This window comes from Lates calcarifer, linkage group LG6, assembly GCF_001640805.2.
Source record: "Lates calcarifer isolate ASB-BC8 linkage group LG6, TLL_Latcal_v3, whole genome shotgun sequence".
NCBI classification, from domain to species: domain Eukaryota; kingdom Metazoa; phylum Chordata; class Actinopteri; family Centropomidae; genus Lates; species Lates calcarifer.
Genome location: NC_066838.1, coordinates 699,690 through 725,885, shown reverse-complemented (window position 1 = coordinate 725,885; position 26,196 = coordinate 699,690). Strand labels below are relative to the sequence as shown.

The 26,196-nt window shown below is 39.2% G+C and overlaps 2 protein-coding genes across 6 annotated transcripts; one reads left to right on the top strand and one right to left on the bottom strand.

Annotated features, from left to right (window-relative positions):
* Nucleotides 1-45: 45 nt before the first annotated feature.
* On the top strand, nt 46-11,979 carry LOC108900505 (serine/threonine-protein kinase 38-like). The gene is given in 15 exon segments (XM_018701592.1): nt 46-205; nt 2,018-2,155; nt 2,725-2,776; nt 3,330-3,452; nt 3,670-3,702; nt 3,704-3,754; nt 3,853-3,976; nt 4,149-4,303; nt 5,708-5,810; nt 6,068-6,129; nt 7,479-7,596; nt 7,720-7,843; nt 8,079-8,174; nt 8,628-8,722; nt 8,823-11,979. Coding segments are annotated over 14 exon segments (1,404 nt in total). The 5' UTR covers nt 46-205; nt 2,018-2,024; the 3' UTR covers nt 8,960-11,979.
* Nucleotides 11,652-25,241, bottom strand: LOC108900513 (mitochondrial carrier homolog 1). Of its 5 annotated transcripts, none has more exons than XM_051071005.1 (12): nt 24,123-25,241; nt 23,125-23,209; nt 22,932-23,038; nt 21,198-21,257; nt 20,723-20,780; nt 19,405-19,456; nt 18,886-18,945; nt 18,689-18,782; nt 18,499-18,546; nt 18,347-18,414; nt 17,284-17,359; nt 11,652-16,787 (listed from the first exon to the last, which is right to left on the bottom strand). In XM_051071005.1, the coding sequence occupies exons 1-12, from the start codon at nt 24,273-24,275 to the stop codon at nt 16,689-16,691; spliced, it is 960 nt and encodes a 319-aa protein (XP_050926962.1). In that variant the 5' UTR covers nt 24,276-25,241; the 3' UTR covers nt 11,652-16,688. The 5 variants fall into 5 exon arrangements, with proteins under 5 accessions (XP_050926962.1, XP_050926961.1, XP_018557120.1 ...); XM_051071004.1 differs by having other exon boundaries at nt 21,198-21,260; nt 24,123-25,238; XM_018701604.2 differs by having other exon boundaries at nt 11,652-16,763; nt 24,123-25,235.
* Between the last annotated feature and the right edge of the window lie 955 nt (nt 25,242-26,196).

Genomic DNA, 26,196 nt, shown 5'->3' with positions numbered 1-26,196 from the left:
CTAGGTGATGTGCACGACTACAGAAGAAACGGACATTGGGGATTGGGGCAGTTTGAATCCAGGAGGCGGCAGTAATGCTGCGTTTGGAGGCCGAGTGCCGTAAAAGCTGAAAGAAGAAGAGGGTTCGGCCAGTGAAGTGTCATGCTGAGTTCTAGCTGATGGTGACGCAGAGGAAGAGACGGCAGATATCACACCATCGACCAAGGTAAGGGAACAAAGGCCAAGTCAAAATAAAGACTGAATAAAAGGACTAAAAGACAACATGTTGGGCGTTTACTTTAGATAATCATCCTACTAAATGATCTGCCAACGTACTCGTCTTCTCCCGGTGTATTCCAAAAACAAATAACTCGAGGTATTTTCGCAGATAAGTAGCTAACGTTGACTAGCTAACTTTCCCTTCGTTGTTTGCTTTTGGGTAACTTCGGTTTGTCAAGTTCGTAAAAATGGAAATCCAGGTTTTCCGATGAAAGCTTTCAAAGTAAAACTCACAACAACGAATCGGAGTTGAAACGATCTTTCCGAAAAACTGGAGAGTTTTATTTTGAATGAACTATCCGGTGTAGTTCGTACTTTCTCTGCTGACTTCACGCAGCCAGGAACTTTAATAGCTAACTAGCAAGCTAACTACTGTTAGCGAGTTAAAGCTTGTGTTTTTTAGGTTAGAGGTTAACGGAAACTAAGCATATTGACCACCATCAGCTATAGTTGAACCAAGATTACGTTAAAGTGCGTAGATTGGTGAGTTAAATTGTTCTCTCTTCATAATCCTTTGCTCCGTGGGGAACTAATGGCATGAAATGGCTACGTTGCAACCGAAACGATCAACTTCTTAGACTACGTGTTGTTGACATTGGCTGGGTGCGTCTGCTTTTCAGAAGCGAAATAAACCAAATCTAACTAAACTTCATCATTCAACTTTTCTGAACAGCTACCAATGCTGTATATATCTTGTTTATCTTTTGTGGAAGACGATGAGCTCTCGTTAAAATTCTGTACACTTGTAAACTTCATCATTAGGGAGGCCCCTGTTCTCCGTTTCCGCCTATATCCCCAGCTCTAAAGTAGAACTATGACACCACCATGGTTTCCATGAAGAACTGTCTGTATGAACACAGCATCCGTGTGTCTCATACCTGCACACGTCCAACACAACACAGGTCTTTTTTTCCCTCCTTATTATGAACCCTGTAATAAATCTGTCACTTACTATTGTTATTGAACCAGGGAAACGTGCTAACTTCATGAATGAAGTTTCCGTCTCCCTCGCTGTATTTTGCGATTTTTATTAATGTCAACTGCATTTTTTCTATTTTTCGTTACACTCATCTCTCTGCACGATGATTATGCTTTTAGCTCCTCAGTTCTGTTCTTACATTTTCTAACATTAACAGCAAAAAATATCCAAATTGGTTTAACAGTGGGTAAAAGCTCTGGTTGCAATGATATAACTGATTTACTACAGTTTCTGTGATGACTAAATATTTGCAAATGGCTCTCTCACAAGCAAAATGAATTAACTGTACAGGCTGCAGGTACAAATGCACCTGGTGTACAATTATTCTTCATGTTCTTATTTTTTTCTTTTTGACCATTGTCAGTCCACCATATTTGACTTCAGCTTGTTTCAAAACACTCATCTAGTTCACTGAAGGACTCCACCATCATTGCTTGCAAAAGTCATATTTCCTCATCATGTCTTCATAAGTGCACTGTCACAATGTTATCAACATTGCTTGGTTCAGGCAGCAGAGCTAGCAGCTATCCTTCCTCTTTTTTTCCTGGGCCAGCCATCACATTATTTATTGCATTTTCATAAAGTAAACTTTGTAGTCAACTGTGCTGCTTCCTTCAGCCCTTCAATCCAACCTATTAGTCCTCAGTCATGCAGTGTTGTGTTTTGCCTGTGTGGCAGTAGTCTGAATGTACATTAATTTCCAGTAGTCTGCATCAACAAATGGTATATTGTACTGCAGACATGCTCTCCACTCACTTTGTCTTCTTTGTGTATTCTCAGATAAAGCATGGCGATGACTGGCCAGAGCTCGTGCTCCTCCATGAGTAACCACACCAAGGAGCGGGTCACCATGGCCAAAGTGACCCTGGAGAACTTCTACAGCAACCTCATTGCCCAGCACGAAGAGCGAGAGATGAGGTAATATCCAAGTTTCTGACCACTTCATCTGCTTTCTGCTTATTACTTGATTCACACACTCATACAAATGAACATCTATTTTTTATATTATTTGTTTTTCGTCAGTTGTGGTGAATGTGAGAATTTAGTAGAGAAACAGCCACTTCCTGTTGTGACAATCAGTTGTTGCATCAGTGTACCCATCACTGTTGTGATTGGTTTAGTATGGAGGCTGAGTTCTTCTTTTTATTCTTTTCTTTTTTAGTGTAGCGCCTGATGATGATAATGTGACTGTAATGGCTCTGTACATATGTTGGTCTGAGGAATTCTGACATATGAACATTAGGAATTCACACTATTTACATCTTACAAACCATAAATCCTCAGGTTGTAACACAGGTACTCTGTTATACAGTTCTAGTCTGCAAGCCTAAGCTGAGACACGGATGCAGCTGGGTGCAGTAAAATACTTAAATCTTAAAATCACAATTTGATCTCATACCTTTTATTGATCTGTAGCTTAAAAAGCTGATATGCATACACTACTTTGTGGCTATAAAACAATGGTTATAGTCAAATTGTCTTTTCAGACAGCAGAAGCTGGAGAAAGTGATGGATCAGGAAGGCTTAGCTGATGAAGAGGTAAGTGACAAACACACATCTGTTGTGTTTTCCCAGCATACTCTGTAGCAGTATGGGAGAAGTCAGTAACTGAGGTTGTTTTCAGTTCTGTGACAGCATTGTTCAGATTGGCCGAATTTCTGAACTCTTTTTCTGTTTCTCAAGGAAGTATTTGATTGGTAGATTTGATTATCATGATCCATCATGTACCTATCCACTCAGTTTGATGCACTTAATGGAGTGTGACTCTTTGAAGTTTGTCAGGGGAAAAACACAGCCTGAGAAGATAGCCTTTTTGGGGGAAATAATATCCCAGAGACAATAACGTCTACAAGGAAATTCTGCTGTACTGATTTAGTTGAAACTGGGCTTGTAACAGTATTCTGAAATAATTTCTTTATAGCAGAAACACCAGTCATTGGAAAACTTCCTGTTTTTGACTAGATCTTACAATCCTAGAGAGACTGTAAAGTAGTGAATTTTAGCTGTTGCTTTGAAAATATACAGTTTTGGATGATCTTAGGTTTCAAGTGTGCACAGAATTCTGTTGAAAAACGGGCTTTGTGCTCTGCAGAAACGTATCCGGCGTTCTCAGCATGCAAGGAAAGAGACAGAGTTTCTGCGTCTGAAACGTACTCGACTGGGTCTGGAGGACTTTGAGTCCCTGAAGGTGATTGGCCGAGGAGCTTTTGGAGAGGTAAAAACCTTTTACATTAAACTTGAAACGGTATTCCAGTGTGCAGTTGTGATCTTAAGAGTGCAGGTTCTCAATTCAGTCAAACATTACGGCATCTTGATAATTGGCACACCTGCAGAAAGCTGCACATGGACTTTTCTTATATTTGATATGACTGTATTTCAGTACTATTTTAAAGTGTCAGGTTGGTATGATCTTTGTTGTGTTTTGCCTCCAGGTTCGTCTGGTGCAGAAGAAAGACACTGGTCATCGTGTATGCCATGAAGATCCTGCGCAAAGCTGACATGCTGGAGAAAGAACAGGTGAGGCAGCAAAATACACACACTGGAATGTTGCCGTTGCTTCTGCTGGCCATCTTTGAACCCATGTGTGTTGGTGTGTGCCCCTGTCTGTTTGTTAGGTTGGTCATATCCGTGCTGAGCGAGATATTCTGGTAGAGGCAGACAGCCTGTGGGTGGTCAAAATGTTCTACAGCTTCCAGGACAAGATGAACCTCTACCTCATCATGGAGTTCCTGCCTGGAGGTATGATCCTCTAATCCTACAACACAATACTGTGAGGAAACAGGAACGTCAGGCGTTCTGACACCACAAAATAGTTTCACTTCTAAAATAGTTCCATAATGTTTGAGTAAGAATGGTTTCTCTATCTGTACTGACTGTGACCCTTACTGTGGTCTGTGTTGTTGTGCTGCAGGAGACATGATGACCCTGCTGATGAAGAAGGACACTCTGACAGAGGAGGCCACTCAGTTCTACATAGCAGAGACTGTGCTGGCCATCGACTCCATCCACCAGTTGGGCTTCATCCACCGAGACATCAAACCAGACAACCTGCTGTTGGACTCCAGGGTAAGTCATTTTTAAAAACCTTCTCCATCACAATGGTGTATCCATTTTCAGTTTTTATTAGACTAGCTATAGAACAGTTTCTCAACCTTGCGAGTAGGGCTGAACGATTTATCAAAATTGAACCGCAATTGCAATTTGAAGTAATACAATTTGCAAACCGCAAAGACTGTGATTATTTAACAGTCAGTCAGTGGACACATTGTTACGCTTGTGTTTAGCTGCTTCACAGTTCTCACACAGGGCACTGCAGGAGGCTGGTAAGAGAGATAACTGAGCTGTGACCAAGATGCCAACTTTGTCTGCACTGTTTCCATATTTTGTATTTTCTACCAGAAGGAATCCTGTAGTTTTAATCAGCTGTGTCTGTCTCTACTGGCTCTCTGTACCTGTCAGTCTCCTGTCATTCCCCCTCAGTGTATCAGCATTTGAAAAATCAGCACAGGCAGCAGAATGACTGATGTAAAGTTACTGCAGAGAAGGCAAGAGAACATGGTGCTACTGTTTGTTCTGTGAGAGTTGTTCTATGGTTCATTATGGGAATGTTCTATACCATTTATTGTTAGAATAAATACATTTTGGATTCATATATTTTCATTCTCATCCTTAGATTAGTACATAATTAGTAATTAGTACATAAAGAATTTTGGATTGAGTGGACAGCTAAGTATGTCAGTTCACGTGTGGCATGAGAATGCATGACTGGATCTCACTGCCCTGCTGTAAATGCAAATAAACAGATACATCATTCCTACATCAAATGCATTGTTTTTAACTGGTGAGAGGCAGCTATGCATTTCCCACTTAGTCTGCTCAAAATTAAAAGAAGAAGAAATCAAAATAGTACAGACTTGGTCTATTCTTCTACATGTTCCAGGCAAGTGAGTATGTACATCAGAGGATGTCAGATGAGTAGGCGGTCCTTCAGTGTGACCTGGGATGCATTCACATACACACTGCTAAAAGATTGTGGCCATATGCAGTCCAGACCATCTTTGAATGTAGTCACTGCATCCTCAGTGTGTTTTGGTTGCATTCACACCTGTGCTTAGAGCTGTCCACTTGTGATCTTAAATGCCTGGTATGAGCAGGGCCTTTGAGAAAGCAGGAAAGGGCACACAAACAAAACAGTGATGTCCCTGTTAGAATACTAACACTAGATGAAAAGCATCACTTGTGACTCCTACACTACACAGGAGCTAGACACAGCCCCTCCTCTTACCTTCCCCAGACTGCATATGTGGCATACCTTGAACATTACTATAGTTTAATTCACTCCATATCCTGTCTCTATGATGACATTGGAGCCTGAGGTATCAGCACTGAAATTTTGAACTTGAGTATGGGCTCATAGTATTTGAACATGAGTTTGTGCTGTAGTAATAATATTGTTGTTTGTGTTTCCAGGGTCACGTGAAACTGTCTGACTTTGGTCTATGCACTGGGCTGAAGAGGGCTCACCGTACTGAGTTCTACAAAAATCTGAACCACAGCCTTCCCAGTGACCTCAGTAAGCAAAGTCAGGCAACCTTTTCCATTTATTTCAACCCAAGTGTGCATGCAACCTCAGCCAGTTTTTTTTAAAATTCATGCTTAATGACACACTTTGGTAAAACACCAATCTGTCATTGGGATATTCTCATACTGTACTTAATTGATCCCTGTCACACTGTTAAGTGGTTAACATGTTTGCCTGTATGAGATATATAGGTGTTGAATGCATCAGTAGGGTTGAGGTTTGTAATACTGAGTGTCCTGTCTCCACAGCCTTCCAGAACATGAACTCCAAGAGGAAAGCAGAGACGTGGAAGAGGAACAGGAGGCAGCTGGTAGGTCTGAACAGAGCTGTGATTACACTTAGACAGGACTTTGTCATATAACGTAAGAGATGGTTTTTCATCCACGTTCATGAATATTATGTATCGAATACATGAATACATACGACACAATTTAAATCAGGACAGCTCTAAGTACAGGTGTGAATGCATCGCTCAGACGGCATTGGAAGGAGATCTAGGCTGCTAATGGCCTCATTATTTTAGCAGTGTGTACACTAATGTGTCCTGGGCTACATTGAAGGTCTGCCTACTCAATTGGCATCCTTCAGTGAGGACACTTCACTTACTTCCTTTGCTTACATGTAGGTATGTACTCATTCATAGTCATCAGGCCAGCTTTGTCCATGACGTCTCATCTTGGTCTGTTTTGTGTTCCAGACAAACCAGATCACCCAAGTTTGTATTGTTTTGATTTCTTCGTCTTTTAATTTCTAGCAGACTAAAATTTAGTTCTGTTTGATTTTTGTTGTGTCAATTCATATATTATCTCAAGGCACTTTACAAAATGAGGTTACGACCTTAAAATATTAATATTAGGAAACCCAAGAGTTGATGAAAAAGCACTTGGCGACAGTGGAGAGGAAACACTCCTTTTTTAAAAAAAGGAAACCTCTGACTGAATTAATAATAAGGATGAATGTTGAGTAGTAGGGGCAGATCCAGTTCCTGCAGCTCAGTTCAGTCAGAGATCTCTCTAGAGTGAGGACAGGGAGGAAAAGGAAAAAAAAATACTGCATTTGCTCTTTGAAATGATGTATTTATTTCTGATGGTAAATTGAGATACATTCTAATGCCAGGTGTTAACTGATGTACTTAAAGCTGTCCATTTGTGATCAAATCAACCAAGATGCATGTTCACGTCAGGTATTATTGAACAGGGCATCTGGACTGGTGTGGTCTGATCAGATGTGATTGACCATGACCTGGAAACATCAGCAAACAAGTCCACAATTGTCTTCAGATTGATTGAAGTGGTGCTAAATCCCAGTTGTTTTGTAGATCTATGTGACATCACCCACTTCAAACCTGTGAGAGGAGCACAGAGAAATCCAGAAATGTCTCATGTGAAATAACCACAACTGTATGAACTAGGGCAGAAACTAGTGTGTTCATTTAAAACCTCATTGTTCATAGTAAGAAGCTTATTAAAATGTTTTAGGGATGCAATATCCAATGTGGAGCAATATTCAAAATGATTGAAGTTTTGTTGTTTTTTTTTTGGATTTCATTATAACTGAAAATATGTCCCATTGTAGTTTTTACTTGTGTGTGTTTTATAGTCACACAAAGAGTTTCTAATTTGCTTTGTATTGTTCCCCACTCCTCCTTCTGCCTGTTAGGCATTCTCCACAGTGGGAACCCCAGACTACATCGCTCCAGAGGTCTTCATGCAAAATGGATACAACAAGCTCTGTGACTGGTGGAGTCTGGGTGTGATCATGTATGAGATGCTGATAGGTAATGTCTCAGAGACACAAAGGAACAGTATCCACCTCATTTACCTTCAGGGGCTACAGACCAGGCCAGACCAGATGTGGTGTAAATGACGGTTGGTCTCTGTTGTCCTCGCTGTCACTGCAGGTTATCCTCCGTTCTGCTCAGAGACGCCTCAGGAGACGTACAGGAAAGTAATGAACTGGCGAGAGACGCTCACCTTTCCTCCAGAAGTTCCTATATCAGAGAAGGCCAAAGACCTCATCCTCAGGCAGGAACACACCTCTGTTGATCTTCCTCTAGGAAACTAGGATGCTCTCACATGTACCCTAGTAGTTGTTTTAGCAGCTAGTCATTGATATCAGTGTTTGTGCTTGTATATTGATAATAGATGCAATATGTTTAGAACAGGTCAAAGTTATCTAATAGCACTTAACACCTAAAATGGTTTGTACTGAGTTGCTGTATGTGTTTGATATTAAGTGAACACATGTTGTGTTGAGCAGGTTCTGCTGTGAGGAGGAGCACAGGATTGGGGCTACAGGTGTGGAGGAGATCAAGTCCAATCCTTTCTTTGAGGGGGTGGACTACGACCATATCAGGTAAGGACTGATAATCATATACTTACACTATAGGACAGTTACTACATTGAGACATTTGAAATCTTTCCTGGGTCGTAGATGATTGATATTTCAGATTTTGGACAGTCTGTAATTGTGTTTGTGTGCAGATGTGTCTTTGTGTTGTGCCTTGGTTGGGATGTAACTGGTAGTGTCCCAAGGTTGTTGATACTCAATTCATTGTAATAGATTAGCTTTACAAAATGAGAAGTCTCTGTAGATTTGTGTCTCTGCAATTGATCAGACTGTAGATGAGTAGCTTCAGCTAAACTGTAATTCAGTTAAGAAGCTCATTCAAGCCCTCTCTTCAACACCCCTCTGGTGAGCCCTGGTACAGACCACGCATTTGTTTAGTCAACTAGTTTAACGGTTTCCATTTATCGAGAGCAATAGCTTTACAAATCTTTTCTCTAACTTCACTCATCTGTTCTTCAGAGAGAGACCTGCAGCCATTCCTATAGAGATCAAAAGCATCGACGACACCTCCAACTTTGATGAGTTCCCTGATTCAGATATCCTCACACCAACAAGTACTCTACCTGTTTTTGATCAACACATTTCATATTTTGTGGCTCTGCTTTGAAATGCTTAAAAAGCATCTTTCTTCATCTTCCTGTCCTCCTCCTCCAGCTACTCAGGTGTCCAACCAGACTGAAGCCGACCTGAAGAACAAGGACTGGGTCTTCATCAACTACACCTACAAACGATTTGAAGGCCTGACTGCCAGAGGAGCTATACCGTCCTACATGAAGTCAGGGAAGAGATGAGCTCCTTCAGACTGGCTTTTTCAAACCATGAAAAGTGAATGAGTTGTTCAAACCCCTGCAGAACTTCAGCCCTGAAAGGAGAACACTGCCTGATCTCCATGTTACCTGACTGATGAGGATTCTTGTCACACAGGACTTTACAAATAATAAAGGGGCTCAATTTCACCCATTGCTTTCCACCGTAGGAACCGCTGCCTTCATTTCTGCAGGTCTTCACATTCTCTAATGCTTCTGAGGGTACCTTTCTGCTTCCTGCTCATTCATGAAAACTGAACTGGGATTAAAGTCATTCTCTCCATTTGCCTTTTCAACCAGTGGATGCTGTGGGATGTCTTCACTCCTGATACCAGCATCATTTACATTCCCTCTCTAGAAACCAGCACCAGTGTGTTGGACCTACCATGGATTCCTCTCCTTCAAGACCAGGACATCCACTCCATTTACACTTTTATGTTGACTTATCAACTCAGACATTGCATTAAGTTGTCACTTGAAGTGAATCAGGTGCTCTTCAGGGATTCTGTCCAAATGTATCTTGTTTTCTAAAAGAGCTCACTATGCGGCTTCTCTGAAGTGCTGCTGGCTTCTTGAGATGACCTAACCAAAGACTGTGAGCTTTGTGGTGTTTCTGTTTTATTTCTCTGTCACATCTTGGAACTTAGAGTCGTCCTTTCATAGACCGATACTTGCAAGCAGGAATATTTGAGTGATGCATTTTGTGGAACAAACAAAAAGGACTTGTTACATTTTCGTAATGACCCACTTGTGCTCAGTTATCTTTCGCATATTATGTAAGGTTTGATCCAATTCCAGTATAGTCAGGCCTACAGCTCATTAGTTTATGTTTGGATGGGGTGGGGGGCCTTATTAGGCTGAAAAATAAAATATATGTTCATGCGTGGGTTTAACAGGGGCAGAGAGGGTGGTATCTCATAGCTGAAGTCACCAGTATCCCACCGATGTCTTGATTTGACCATTTTAATGCCACAAACATGTAATTGATAAATACATCTTCCCATTCAAACTTAAACTAATACTATTGATGTAGATGTAGCAGCTGTTAAACACATTCAGCTCAATGGTAATCAGCCTCCCACTGTTTTGTTGTAGTTTGGGTAATCCAGCAGAAAAACTAGGAACTTTCTGTAGAAAATTGTTCCTAATAATAAAAAAACATTGAGTCTGTTGTGTGATTTACCCTTGAAAAGATGCAGCTGAGTTGGTTAAATTTCAGTTTGAGTCTGAATGAAATCTCAGACATATATAGGCTTGTGGGAATAAATAATGGTTTCATAACAAATAGCCACACATGATCCTGGAGATAAAGCTGTGGTTGTAAATGGTGTCAAACTCGGCCCTGTCAGTGCCCTGCCCCCTGCCCTTAGTTTCAGTTCTGTTACAGTTTCTTGTTTAATTCATCACCGCTGCTTCGAGTGCTGCATTCACAAGACATTAGATGGGTTTGGTTGAATTTTTAAAATATATTTTCATATGTAAGTATGGTGATATTCTTGAGGTCACAATGTTTGAAGCTGGTTTCAGCTTGAGGGAGGCTATAGCATTTTTGTGTGTGTGTGCGTGTGTGTGTGAGAGAGAGACTCACTCAACATGTTAAGAGTAACTCCACAATGTAGCAATACTTGTCCTTCAAACAAGATCCATTGTGGAGTTGCTTGTAAATCTTGAAGCACAGGGCTAAACATTTTCCAGTGAACACAATATCCAAAATGCTGTCATATAAAATGAATGTAAATGAAGTCTTATGAAGTTATGGAGAAAGAGGTTTTTGCCACAGTTATTCCAAAATGCTGTTTGTGTGAATGTAGCCCTTTTTTATTTTTTCCCATCTTAGCCCTGGCACAGAAAAAAATGTATGGTTGGAATGGTAAAAGTTTTTAAAAATGTATTTATCATTGGCATCATACATTTCAGAATTTAGATTTAGTGAGTTTGAGTTTTGACAAAGATTTATCAGGTGAAATTATGACCTACACTCACAGGTTTGACTTACTTAGTCAAAATAAACTTACATGAATAAATACAGTTCTGTAGTATGTATCATAACTTTGACTTAGTAAATCTCAAAATTTAGACTTTTGTCATGTACTGTTATCATAAAGAGTACAGTCTAGACCTGCTCTATGTGCCCAAAACAGAAATAACTTCTTTTATGATGTAGTGCTAAATAAAAATGAGTTGAATTGAATAAATTTTGAATAGGCAGGTCATAATTAATGACACACATCAAAGTTTTCTCTGCTCATAAAAAAGTTTAGCAAGCCAGAATTTTGACTAAAACCATGTTAGGATTGACATTAATTTTAGATATGATTCAATTTTGATAATAGAAATTTGGTTCTCTTATGTCTTCAAGTTTTTGTCATTCCTAACATTTCATCTTTTTCCCCCTCTTTTCTTGGCAGGAATGAGCTTCCATATACAACAGTTGAGTCTGAAAGTTTTTTCTTATTGCCTGTTAAAACTTGGTGTATTCAGGTAGTGTGTAGATGAAGCTCAGCACATGGTAACATATTTTAGAAAAGCACACAGCAGAGGTTTTTTTTGGCAGGGGTTCATTTTTTAAACAAATTGATATTGTAAATCTCCTGCTCAGCATGCTTTTCCCAAACAGCAGATGAGTCAGTTTAAAGCAATAGAGCACATGGCATGGTTTTATTGATGATGGTGATGATGTGTGTGTGTGTGTGTGTGTGTGTGTGTGTGTGTGTGAGTGAGGAATAGAGAGAGAGATTTCAGATTGTGGGTGAGGATTTGATCATCCTCATTAAAAACAATGCAATGTTGGACTGCTTGAAGGTCTGTATGTTGTTTTCTAAGTGATGCACAGATGTGTTTGTATGCTGTGCTTGTGTCATCATATACCACCTATGTGATCTGAGAATCATAAATGAGGGGTTTTGGGAAGGTGGGTGTACATTATTTAAACCACTGTTCTCTTTGTAGCGTGTGGCTGTTGTATTGTTTTTATGCTATTTGACAATGAAATACTCTGCACTTAGTGTGGTGTGTTTTCTTTCACGTTTTGAATGAATGGCTTTATTAGGATTTAGGTGATCTGTCCCCTAGAGAAGGATGCAAGGTGTTAAAACCCTGGCTGGCTGGGGGAAGGGGAAGTAACATAATAACTGGGTGGTCAAAGGTTTGTAGCAAAATCATGAACTTTTTAATGAACCAAGAGGTACTGCATACACAGCCAGAATACAACAAGAAATAAGTAAAACAACTAGATAACTAAAGGAGGACTCCACTCAGGAGCTGGACTAGGGGTAGAAGTATTAAACCCTGAATCAAACCGCACCAAAATACAACTGAAGTAGCATCCCTAAGACAAATGTGGCTAGACAACGAAGAAAACCTAGCAAGGTGTGTGTGAGAGAGTGAAACTATACTAAGGCCTGGTTATCTCAACCAAACAAAACACAAGTGGCTCCGTATCTGATCCGTGGTCATCAAGTGAGCGGGTTTCTTTAACCCAGGAACAGTCCAAAGCAAAGCTGCCAACCTAAGACTTGATCTTGAGTCAGACTCAGGTCACAATGAGAATTTGAGATTCGCTAAAACTTGACCTGATTTAAAACAATCAAGACTATAAATAATTATTTTATTTTATTTTAAAGGAAAGCATTTGAATGATGTGTCATTTTGATGATCATAACCTGAAAAAAACTTGAATTTTGAACTGCACTTTGCTAAACACTCACTAGAGTGGATCCCATCTCATATTTGTACAGATACATTTATTCTGACCAAGTGAGAAAACAATTGGTCATCAGACTACTGCGAAATAAACAGACAGTCCTAAAGTTTTCTTTAATGGTACCTGTTTTGTCTGCAAATCACTAATACATTATTTTTCTAACTATTAATAAGGCCATTCGGTACAACCTTTAAATATAATATATAAAGATAATTGTAACTGTAGTAGTGTAAACAGCGTATAACATAACTTTTCTCCATCTTAATGGTTTTCTTGTCACCTTTTACCTGGTTTAATTAAATAATAAATAAGTGTATGATTTTTACATTACATTAAAAAGTAAAGGTAATGATGTTTTGGTTATTTCCTAGAAATACCTAAAACACTGATACTGATTAAAACATTTTGTTATGGCAAAGTAAAGTACACACTTTTTTGGTAATTATATCCTGCGTCAAGACAACAAATGTTCATCTTTAAGTAGCTTTTAATAATTAGTTAATAGACAGATATTGGCACAGATTTAGTGGTCAAACAGTCCAGTGGAGGAATTTCATGATGAGTTAAGAGGCCATCCAAAATGTGCCACAAGTTTCCTGCTGGAGGACTAACACCAGCCAAGGGCATTTTTCACATCCTGGCAATGCAAAATGTGTTCTTATCCCATTAATCATTAAATAACTTATTACTTACAATAAATACAGCTTTAGAAATTTTTTGAAACCTTTGAAAATGGTGCTTAGATTGTGAACGTGAATTAAACACTGTGAAGTAGGAAAGATTTTATTTTCCTAACGACTGAGGGAGGACAAATGAGTCACAATCACAACACAGTTCCATGGATAAAAACACAAACAGACAGGCAGAGGACTTCACTCAAAATATGACCACCATCAGTCGCATGAGCATGTTATTGGCCGTCCCTTCAAGGAACAGATGCATCATTCAACAAGAACAAAGCAGACATTTAAATGCAACACAGGTTGCACATCATGGAATATATATATATATTTTTTTTGCATAAAAATATATTTTAAAAAACACAAAATCAAAGGAAAATTCTCAAAACTTCAGGGTATAAAATGAAGATATGAGAAAGATACTGGTGTATATATTTGCATACTTAAAGCTCATGTTACACAGTTTTACTATTTCCTGTGAGACCAAACAGCCATGAGATTTTCCATGCACTTCCACACACATACTATACATACATATATATATATATATATATATATATATATAGTATGTGGAACCTTCTCCCAGTTTGGGTCCAGGAGGCAGACACCCTCTGTACCTTTAAGAGTCGGCTTAAAACTTTCCTCTTTGATAAAGCTTATAGTTAGGGTTGGCTCAGGCTTGAACCATCCCTTAGTTATGCTGCTATAGGCCTAGACTGCTGGGAGATCTCCCATGATGCACTGAGCTTCTCTCTCTCTCTCTCTCTCTCTCTCTCTCTCTCCATCAGTATGGATTCAGCTGTAGAGCTGTAGAGTCTGATCTGTGATGACAAGTCTCCTGCTGCTCCTACAACTCCACTCAACACCTGCTGCTAGAATTAGAAATTACTTATACTGCTATTAGTTGTATTGCTATGTTAGCAGTTAATACTTTAATTATCATTATTATCATTACTACTGCTGTATTATTGGTACCACTTTACTTACTTTTTTTCTCTTTTTTTTTTACATGGAATCCATGTTATGCGATGTTCTTCTGTCGATATTCTCTACCCCTATCCTTGTTGGGTGTTTATTAGAGCGATGGGTGAAGATGTTGTATGGGGAAGTATTTCCAACCAACTTAGTATTTTAAATGATGGTTCAAAGTGAGACTGATTTTTTGAAAGAAGACACAACCTGATTTTCTGCTCTGAAATGTAGTTTGATTTATCAGCAGCAGGACACACGTGCTCAGTTGGAGACACTCAGAGGTTTTGCTACTGTAGACCTGGTCTGCTATGACAAGTAGCTTATGGTGGCCAGTGTTAATGTTGTAACATTATGACTCTTCTCCAGCTGTGCTACTTTTATCAATAAAGTAAAACAAGAAGGAAACACACTTTGAGAAGACATGAGGCCCATCATATCCATGTGAATCCTTTTTTCCCTGAGAGTATGTTTTTTCAATCAGATTTGAAAAAGGCTCAAGGGAGTCTCTCCATTCAGGACTTGAATCAATGTTAGAATAACAGACACTAGTATTGTTTCTTGTAGGCTGTTGGGTGTGAAAGAAATACTCTAAACTAAATAAGCTAAGCTCTAAGTGAGGTTAGGTAAAGACAGGAGATATTAGCTGGACACTAAAACCACATGTTTCAGATTATAACATATTTCTCTTTAAAAATTAATTTATAAACTATACTTGTGTTTTCAATTACAAGGCTTGATTCTAGTGAAATAGTGTTCTTAAACCCATATTGCATTCAAACCCTATATTTACCACACTGAATATAAAAATGAATTTGAATTCCTTCCTGTTCAGGATGAGAAAGCATCAGTCCTCGAAGTTTGGTGACAAACACAAAATCACCAGTTACAACAAGGTGATCGTTAACAGCACACAAGCTGACTGGCCTTTTATTGGCTCCTATCTTATTTTTTATATATAAATATATATAGATGCCAACAGTAATTACAAACATCTTCACAGAGAAAGAGAAGATCAAGTTCTGTTTGCTCAGTATCTAAAAAACTGAAACTTAAACTCAGTGCAGTCCTTTCTTAGAGATTCTATTTCATTTCACAGATATCCATTCTCATCCTGAGCAGAAACGAGATTAAAAAATTATATATTTTCACTTTTTGCATTTTGTGTCTGGGTGTTGAAGCAGTATGAGTTTAAGCACATAATTCACTAAAACCAATCACAGACATTGATGACCTTCATAAAAGTTGAACTATTTGGAAGAAAGGAAGTGATGCACCTCATGCCTAGAGACTCTTTTCTCTCTCGAATGTGCACACACCTGGGTTAAGCTGTTGGGACTCTTGTCATCTTATTCCACCCCCTCTCAGTCAGGTCACCTAATGATGATGTATTTAAAGTGACACACTCAGCACTGTCTTGAAAAGCGAAGTAAATCCAATGTTCTGTTATCTTTTTTGCCAAGCAAAAGTTACATCATCTCCCTTTAGTGTAACTGACAAACATCGGTGCAGACTCTGATGGATTATACATCTTAAGCAGATCTTGATACATCTTATGACATCCTGGACCACTGAACAAAATGCAGCCACATCTCTGAGACACATACATGTTTTCAAAATGGTAGCTGTAATGTACAAGTGAGTGGTAATGAATTGGTTGGTTTGGTCTTTTATGGGTTAACTTCAGCCATATCTTCAATACAGAATTATGATCATTAATGACATTATTGACCTAATGTGTGTCAGCAGCGAGACAGCGTAGCTTGTGATCGCCTACATTTGATCAAATATCTCAGCAGCTTTATAATCTAATGTATAGTGTGAAGGACGGACAGAGCTTCAGTCTGACAAATATCCACCACTATTTACATAATGACACTAAACAGATGAGCTCTCCTGCACAGCTCTGGAATCAGCTGATCATCTTACTGCGTAACACTCATGGTTACACAGTGTTTTATGACAGTGTTTATAACAATATGATATTATAAGAGTGGCCATACAAATCATGTTTTTGATCCAAATATTAATTACTGTAGTACCCATGAGCCTCAGCAGATGTTGCTATGGAGAGGAAGCAATGAAATCATAGCTGTGGTGTATTGACACATTTGGTCACCACAGTCAAGAACAAAACACTGCACAGTAGTTTAGAACAACCTCTGTCCTCACCCCACTGAACCCAACTTAAGCGCCTGTAACAGAAAGTTCATTGGCACTCCATGAGTTGAGTGTTTTGCTACTGCTACATCTGGATGACAGCAACAGAGGCTGACAGGCAAGTTGGGGTGGGGAACGTGCCTTCGGAAAATGTTTCTGCGAGGAAGGAGAAAGATCATCCCAGCAAGTGATGATGACGATGTCAGTCCTCGATGACAGGCAGGGAGGTCACAGGCAATCGGCGGAAAAAGAAGCTGGATCCTCTGAAGAGGTGGCCCTGACAGGAAGGGGGACGTACTGACTTGAAGTGTTTGGAATACTGATTACTGACAATTCCAATGCAAAATATGAGTATGTCAAACACAGCTGTTCAAATTAAGGGACTCTATGAAAATGATGGGGGTGCACTTCTGAAACAGCCCTCCCAATTCAATGCTGCTATCATTGCTATCATTGCTAATGTTATTACACATGTAAATATCAATGTTATTATTGTCATTATGACCAGTGCCAGTGGCTCTGTCCGAAGTTTCCTCCTGTTTAACTCTACACTGTCGCTAAATGCTAAATGTTTGCTCATGGTGGGAACTGTTGAGTTTTTCTCTATAATGTTGTAAGATCTTGACCTTACTTTGTAAAGTGCCTTTAGATAATGTATGCACAGAACTGAAATGAAGTATTAATGTTGGCTCAATGAGGCAGGTAAACTCAAGAGAGCCAGACTAAGTTCAACTTGCTTCATGGTCTAAGTGAATGGTCAGAACAGACACAAATATGAGGATAAGATCCGGGCATACCTTTTGGTTCAGGTGATTCCAGCAGTGCAACCAGGACTTAAAGATCGGAGAGTGAGGAGGAAGACCTGCAGCCAGACTGAAAACACAAAGCACAGCTAATCAGACAGGGCAGCATCAGTAGAACAGCCAGGATTATGAGTAGGCACCCAAAAGGAAATTCTGCAAGTACATTTTCTGTATAAGTCTAAATGCTGGTTCAAATCATTCTGCAGGATGCAAGGAATAACATTTTGGCCTAAAAATAGTGATTGTTCATGTATTTTGATAGCTCAAGAAAGGCAAATTCAAATGTATTCATGTTAAATGTGACTCAATCAGCCTTAAATTACCCTCCAGGAGTACCTGCAGAAGATAAATCATCCCAAAAAACTGATTCAGGGCTCCAGAGGGCAACCGTTTCTGTGGCTAAGTTGGCTAATTAATCACAGAAGCAGCAGAGGGAGGAGGACAGAGGACAGGAGAAAGGACTGATACTGACAATGTCTGTCTTCTTCAGTCTTCAGAAACTTTACTCTGTATTTGGGAGTCAGGAATATTTTTTTATTTTACTGACATTTTAAATTTCTTTCCAGCGAGATGTTATTTAGTTTATAGTGACTTAGCTGTTGTGAACATTACTGCTGCTATTCTAGAAACAGTATTTAGATGTATTCAAAATATAAATCAGTTTTAATCCTGATGTGATTTTTTTTCTCTTTTTGATGAGTGATGTGATAAGTAAAAAAAAAAAGTTATTTAGTAATGAAAAAGAACCAGTAATGAGCTGGACTGATAAGGGTCTGGATAAGTTAAAATAAAACCTTACTGGAAATGAAAATCATTCATGTAGTTTTTAATACCACCTCAACATAAAACAACAACGTGTCTATTTATTATCCAAGCATTTATCAGTAATATAGTTAAGATGGGAAAAATGTGTTGAGTGTAATGTCAAATGCTCCTATGTTGTGTGCTGGGTCCTACAATTATCAAAAGGGACACCAGTACTACTAGTGGAAAAAGTTCATCTGGAGCCCTGAGATTACTATTTGTGGATATAGTAACATTTGAAAGATGAACTCACCCACAGTTGTTGACTGCCATAAGGTCGGCCACCAACATGAATGGATATGTCAGAACGCTGACTGCAATCTGGAGAAAAAACAAACTGCATTATTCTGAAGTAATGTTACACAGGGGAAATATTTTAAATAACAGTCTGAATGTTGAACTTACGCCCATCACAAACTTAGTGTAGCTTCTTACTGCTGCCGCCTGGCTGAACTGCAACAGGATACAAAGAGAGAGGTGAAAGTGTGCTGGCTTTGCATTGTACAGGCAGTAAGTGAAAACTAACTGGTTAAACTAAAGGAAAGAGAGTAGAAAGAGTCTCATGTAATAGCTGGTGTGACGGGGATGGACTTACGCTTTCATCTACAGCGTAGGTATTAATAAAGTGAGCCAGAAGGTTACAACACCAAAGGAAGAGTACCTCTCCCAGCACATGGGGTATGAGACCACTGCAAACACACAAAACACTGCTCAGACTGGTTTAGACAAAGATCTAGACAAATATGTGGTAAGACTGTCACCAATGAACAGTGAAATTATAATATGACTCACACATAAAATCCAGCAACTCCTTCCTCCTTAAAAATCTTCATCACACAACTGAATATCCCTCTGCAAATGTGACACACTCCATTAACATCATCAGAGAGTTCACAGTGTAAAAGTCTAAAAATGTTTTAAACGTTCCTACATGACTGGACATTTTCACTTTGGCGTGAAGTAGGTGGGGTTATGCACTAATCACTACAGCAGTGTTGTCATGGCCAAGTTATGTAGTTAGCAGGACATTTTACAGTTGAACAATAAACTAAATGACCTCAAACATTCTGTGTTTTTTTACAGCTTTCCTTTTTGTTTACTCAAGCATTCCTAATGTCATGCAGACTTGTGTACAGTTTATAGGATTATACTATTAAAGACAATAGTAAATCTTTTTGATACCATTAACATCAGCATTTCTTCTGCAACAGCCATTCAATGTGTTCTGTAATTACCTCTGTATGTAATAGTTTTCAACAGTGGTGGAGTCCAAATATCGTAGCATATCTGCAGGATTATACCAAGTCTTACCCGAACTTGACCTCTCTGCCGACAAATTGGGCCATACAACGCACTGACATAACTGCCAAAGGAAAACAAAACAGGCACTCAGCCAATACATACGACTTACAACATATGACAACAGCATAAGCTACAGGCAGCAAAAAATGAATGGCGTAATCCTTTAACTCATTTATCCACAAAAAATCTCAAAGCTTTACTGATTGTAGCTTTCCAATGTAAGGGTTTTCTCTGTTTTCTGTCATGGCCAAATTGAATATCTTCCCGTCTTAGTTGGAAAAATCAGAACATTTGAAGACATCACCTCAGAATTTGTGACGGACATTTCGCACAGTAGTCAGACATTTTACAGACAAGATGAACTGAAAAAAATATTATTATCATAACTTCAGTAATCAATAATAAAAATATAAATTATGCAGCCTTAGTTATGGTTGAGCCTAGAGCTGGGAACCTCTAGGCATCTCATGATTCTGTTCGATCACAGTTCAGAGGGCTGCGATTATCTATGCATCTTGATGCATCTTTTATTCTCACTGTGTGACTACTTGGTACTTTCAAAGCAGAGTACTTGTAATGATCCACAATAACATTAAAATGCTTTCTTCACTGAATCCATGACTTTGATTTTGGTCTCGTTACAGAGTGTCGCTGATCGCAGTGTTAGTAAAATGTCTTTGAGGTGGGACGTTGTATCTTGGTTCCAAAGTGTGTAACATAGCACAGAAGCCTGGTAGAGACAGACACAGCCAGTAACAACTTTACTGGATTTGGGATTTGTGCCAGGAGATTATTACACAAGTTATTCTCAGATCTAACTTAGTCATAGTTAAATCTACCTTCCTCTCACCTTTTCTCTTCTTTCTCTCTCCCTCTCACATCAACTGGGTATCACTGTCTCCACTTCATAACACTGCAGTAAGAATAATAACTTAAATAACAATAATTTTCCCTTAGCTGGTCGCTGCTACAGATGTATACAGAGGAAACACTGTAGATATAAAACTGGCCTCTTGTTCATAGTTCACTTATGAAATCCTACTGCACCACAGAGTGTTTCTCCTGCTGGGGTGCTGCCACTGTCAGCCCGCTTTAGAGCCACGTTTGGCTCCAGGTTGTTAACCCCCGCGTTAGCGTTCCTTTAACAATTAACACTTGGAAAATCAATTCAGAGGCGTCCACGTCCACATCACGATGCATCTAAGAATCGACCCCACCACCAGTAGAGCCATTGCTTTTGCAGATTATACATGAGCTTCCAAAACACACACATGTGACCAAAGACACTTTGGTGGAAAAAACTCTAACACCCTGAATGAGGACATACCATGAAAAGGATGAGTGGCTACTCTGGACAGGCACTGGATGATCATTTCGTGTGTGGTCTGGAGAGAGGAAACAATTTGAAGAGACAGAAGGCTGAAAAGATTGAGTTCAAAATAAAGCAATAAATTCAGGCTGCCCCCTCAAAGTTGATGATTCAGTGCTTCTATCGGTAAGACCCTGATTTCACACACAAAATGTCAGGAGCAACAGTGTGGCAGGCTGTAAAGTCTCAAAATGACCAAACCACAAAACTAACTGTGATGATGTGAGCTTGACAGTTTTCCATACTCTAATAGTCTTAAACCTTTATATGGGACCTGTTCAAGAACCAGTTAAAAAGGTTCATTTCAAGAAGATTTAAATACCAGAGAGTAGGTAGTAAGTATAACGAGACATTGCAACTACATGACTTCAGTAATCAGGGATGTTGCCACAGATGTCACTGTTTTGTTATTCAGGAGCAGCTGACCTCTCACCTCTTTGACCACTTTCCTGAGTGAAGTCTGCAGTTCATCTTTCATGGATAGAAGCTCTACCTGCTGAATAAATAAGTTAAATAAGTTACTTGGAGAACCATTCACAATACCTATACCTTTCAGTTCTTTAAAACATCTTTTTACCCAATGGTATTTATTCTGTTAATCACACACCCACACAAAACAGGAAAAGGAGAGGAACGTGACTCTGAATCACAGTAAAACACATTAGAGACTATCACACTGAGCTGAAATAAATTAATGAATTTCTTTTTTTTTTTTACTTTAGTTTCTTGTGTGTAGAAAGTTTAAGTTGTAAATCTGATGTGTCAGGACCGTATCAGAATCCAGTCCAGTTCTGTGATGACCAGAGAGAGAGAGTAGCCAGAGAGAGAGGATTTTGCTATACAAAGACTGCTGTTTGAGTAGCTTTTGCAGAGATTTGGAATATTCATTGTCATTACACCGAATCTCTGGTACTTCACTGCCTTAGCAACAATGATCCAATTTTTATAACAGGTTCAGCTGTTTCTTAAGGCTGTACGATAATGACCAAAATGATGAAATGATTATTTTGATCAGTATTGAGATCACTATTATTTGTCATGTTTATTCATTTATTTTAGGGGCAAAATATTTTTCTTGCACTTTCAACATTAAATAAACAGAGCACATGTTGTGCTATACTCCTGCTAATTTAAGACTGGTCCTTATTCACAGTGTGTCCTCTAGAAGCAAAATGTAAATAAAATTGCACCAAAACTTTTTCTCATAATTAAAACAGCAGAACTGTTTTCACTCAGTGTTTATTGGACACATATCTGTGACCAAATTAAATGTGACTGCATTATTTCAGTCATCTTTGAGAGCTGGATGGTTACGGTGATGTGCTGTAAAATGTAGCTGTTATGAATGAATTGACACTGAACGAGAACATGGATACAGTGAGATAATGTTAGCGATGTTATTCCTCTTTTTTTCAGATGGTTGAACAAAAGGTTAGATGCGTTGGAGACACAAGTCTCATGCACTCTCTGCATGTGACTTGGTCTTCCTTAACACCACTTGCCCTAAATCCAAAACACTTCCAAACATGAAGGATGATCCATTTCAAGGGATAAGTTCTTCTCCAGATCAGAAGACATCAGATTTTTGTTTTACCCGTCTGCTTTCTGTTGCTACTCGTCTACTCTGAACTACCATTGCAGGGTGTGAGTGCAGCAGCAGTGGCTGACTGTTAAGTTTAAGAAGTGCATTGTGGAGCAGTGGAGCATTTAAAATGTTGCAAACAATCGTGTTCGTTTAATTGTGGGAAACCAACCAAAATCGTGATCATGATCAATATCTGATTAATAGTAGTAATGTAGTTCAGTACCCAAGTACACTTGCTTTTCTAGACACTCCGATAAAGTAGGTAGCAGTTTTCACTTAGCTGGTTTGTGATGTGCCAATTAAGACAAAGAATCAGAGGCTATAAGAAGTGAACCACCATCGTAAGAGTTAAACCTGAAGTTACCTCGCTAACCGCAAAATCCTGCTTTGTAGTACAGGCCTCCAATCCAAACTGTACCTGAGAATATATGAACCATACTCAAGTTTGTCAATCCATGCCCAGGTATGGTACACAGTGTTCACACTAATCAAATGAACTGGACCTTTAGGTCAGGTGTACTCAGATCTGGGCCCAGATCCCTGATGTGAAAGCCCCCTTCGTCTCCTTAGTCCTGGGTTTACCTGTTTAACTTTGCTCCTGACCATGGTGGAGATGGCACTGGACACAATACGAGGTGAGAGGCCGCGGAAGAGACCCCTCTTTCCATCCACTTTCACAATGTGCTGTGCTGAAAAAAAAAATCCATCTTGTGTCGGCTGCTCTTAATTATGTCCAGTGAAATAAGAAGACATAGAATAATCACACCTCACTCACCATAGGAGAAGAAGCCTGGTAAGTATAAGACTCTTCTTCCAAACATAGTTGTGCCCACAGTTGGGGGAAGAGGTTCATGTCCCACCTGGAAATGACGATGACTGAGATTAAACACAGCTTCTCTTTTTCATGCGAATGATGATAATACTAACAAATATTATAATGACCACAAACACCATGGCCACAGAGCATGCCAGTTAAATACAAAAAATCTCTCAGACTTGGCCCACACACCATGCTAAAGTAATGACCCAGAAACAGTGTCCCAAAACAGTGTTCAGAGTGGACCCAGCGCAGCTGACACCATCACACAGGTGTTACACAGCACAGTCGTCATTAACTTGGATGATACTGTTCATATGATCATAATCATGATCATGATGATCATAAACTCACACTTTTAAAAAATACTACAAATAACCAAGTACTACTACTCATAATCCTTCTGTTTTCCCTGTTCCACAGCTTATATTTCCCATTTTCCACTAGATGTCTGTCACTCATTCCCTCATCCACCCCAGCATACACACAACAATTATGCCCACATATGTACTCTGATTTGTTTTTCTTCAACAGAGTTTTATTATCATTTCTTACTGTGTCACTGAGTGGGCAATGAAAGGGCAGTCCAAAGCATATTTCACTCTTGGTCAAAACTGAGAAAACGTTTGACATATTTGCATGTGGCAAATTTATGAGCGTAATTTGAGAAAAAGTATCCACCGAAATTATCATGAATGTTTGATGAATACCAAAAGTCAAAACCTGTATTTTTGAACTCCACTGCATTGAACCCTGTTACCGGAAGAACAACACACTGCAGTGGGATTCTCCGGGCGCAAGAACGACCGTGGATGTGACGACCAGCTGGCCGGTTGCCACTGGTGCCAAGCTGAACGAGAGCACAGGAACATGAGGTGACATCTGAAGGAGTCGAAAACAACAGAGCGGCGGTGTTTTATTTTAGCTACTGTTAGCTAGTTAGCTACGTTAGCTACCTGTATTAGCAGCTTCACATATAGCAACGGATGTGTAACGGCTGTCACTCCGGCTCCCAGCAGCAACACTGCCGTGTCCACATCCACGGGGGTCGGTGTAGCATCCTGCTCAACACCAACTGCCTGACCGGACAGCCTTTCTGGCGATTCCATCTTCAATTACCGTGGAGGAGGGAGTCGGTTCATTCCCGGTCAGTGTCAAGTCATCAAGACTTGTGGAGAAACAACTTCCGCTTAGAGCGTTCAGAATAATACTCGGTACTTCAGAAGTGATTTGAGTGGGGGCACGTCAAAACAAATAAAATGAAGATGGAATAAATTGTACTCGCCCATGAGACAAAGCGAGAGTAAAAGGGTGATTCACTGTGATTTCAGAATTTATTTTGGCCAGAATTATCAGTCTAATATCTGTCGCGTGACAACGGAACCAAAACACATGGGCGGAGCCTACTTCCTGTCGTCACATAAACGCACGTGCACACGGCACACAGGCTTTCTCTAATCTTAAGCAGCCAGTTCAGAGCCACACGTCAGACCTCTGCTTTGACCAGCTGGGCATGTTATGTTGAAATATGCACAGTCTGACAGAGCACATGGTGCATCATACATATACATATATAATTACATGTATTTCCATATTAAGAAATGAATATGCAGTGCTTTATAACACAACAGTGATATGTTTGTGATGTCCTATATTTGTAATGGATGTAACGTTATTCAAGTTAGTGGAAAAAAGAAGATACAATCACAAATAATATAGTCAAAATTACTTTAAAAAATACCTTAAGTAATCCAATACTCTGTTCTCACAACTTTTTAATTTTATGACTTTCAGACTATTTTTTTTGACAAAATGGTTAAATCAGGATCAGAGTCGTTCCGTATCCTTTCTTTTAATGGCAATTCTTTTTTTGAAATATCAGTCAAACAACGGGCAGTTACTGTTGGATTCTGAATAAATATTTACCAACACACAAGAATCAGGAATGACAAAAGACACTGACTCTGAGAGATTTAATCCTTGCTAATTTGTATGTTATGTCTGATGGCAGTTTTTCAACAGATGCACTTGAACAAAGGAGAGCTTTAATTCCAGCAGGTGGTGCTATGAGCCTTACAATGGTCTTCAGTGTCTCTGTAATTCAGGACCCAAGGGGACACATTACATATATATATATATATATATATATATATATATATGTGTGTGTGTGTGTGTGTGTGTGTGTGTGTGTGTGTGTGTGTGTGTGTGTAAAATGTGTCCCCTTGGGTCCTGAATATAGACTCATCTCTATAGAAATACAACACTGATTCACTCATGAAATAGGCCATTCATTCCTTGATGGAACAAAATGTAAAGCTTGAATTGTGGAAATGTCAACGGGACTCTAATTTACATGTCATCTGTCTATCATTGTTTGTGCATGTTATCATCACAATGTTATTAATGGAAGACTATTGAATATCAGTTTGTATTCATAGTTAGAGCCTCTTTTCCACATGTAATGTCACACTGAAAAGCCCTGGACTGATGTGTCTGTAATAAACAATATGATTGGTAGAACACACACACACACACACACACACACACACACCTCACAAACGAGCATAAATTAACAGATGCTGTGGGTCAGTTGATTTACAATCATTATGACAGATGCTGGTTTCAGTCCACTGTCTCCAATCAAGCTGACATACAGATGAATACATAAGTTATTTCAAACTGCTGCTGTCTCAGCAGTTATGTAGTGGTAGAAAAATAAGGCTTAAAGAACCAATCCTTTCTTCCATCACAACACCCTGTCTGCATTTGTCTTACCCCAGTCTGACACTGCTTATTATATTGTAATGTCTGGTATGAATTTATTCCAAAGAGATATCAATAAGATAAAGTATTATGGTTTTTAAATGAATAAATATTAAATATTTTATCATCATACTTGCAGTTCTCTGCAGCTGTTTTGACAACATGCTTATGTTCGGTAGTAATGTCCGTAATGTGTCAGGTAATGTTTTGCTGTCTTAGTTGAGAGTGTTTGTATGCTATTGGCACTAAAGACAAAGTACAGCTGAG

What these genes read in the sequence shown, in the direction of transcription:
- LOC108900513 (XM_051071004.1), bottom strand. Translation starts at nt 24,275, where the DNA reads ATGGAATCGCCAGAAAGGCTGTCCGGTCAGGCAGTTGGTGTTGAGCAG. An exon ending in TCAGGAGCAAAGTTAAACAG is followed by an intron (nt 21,261 to 22,931) that starts GTAAACCCAGGA and finishes TTATTTATTCAG; the next exon opens with CAGGTAGAGCTTCTATCCAT. An exon ending in ATGGCAGTCAACAACTGTGG is followed by an intron (nt 17,360 to 18,346) that starts GTGAGTTCATCT and finishes TTGTGTTTTCAG; the next exon opens with TCTGGCTGCAGGTCTTCCTC.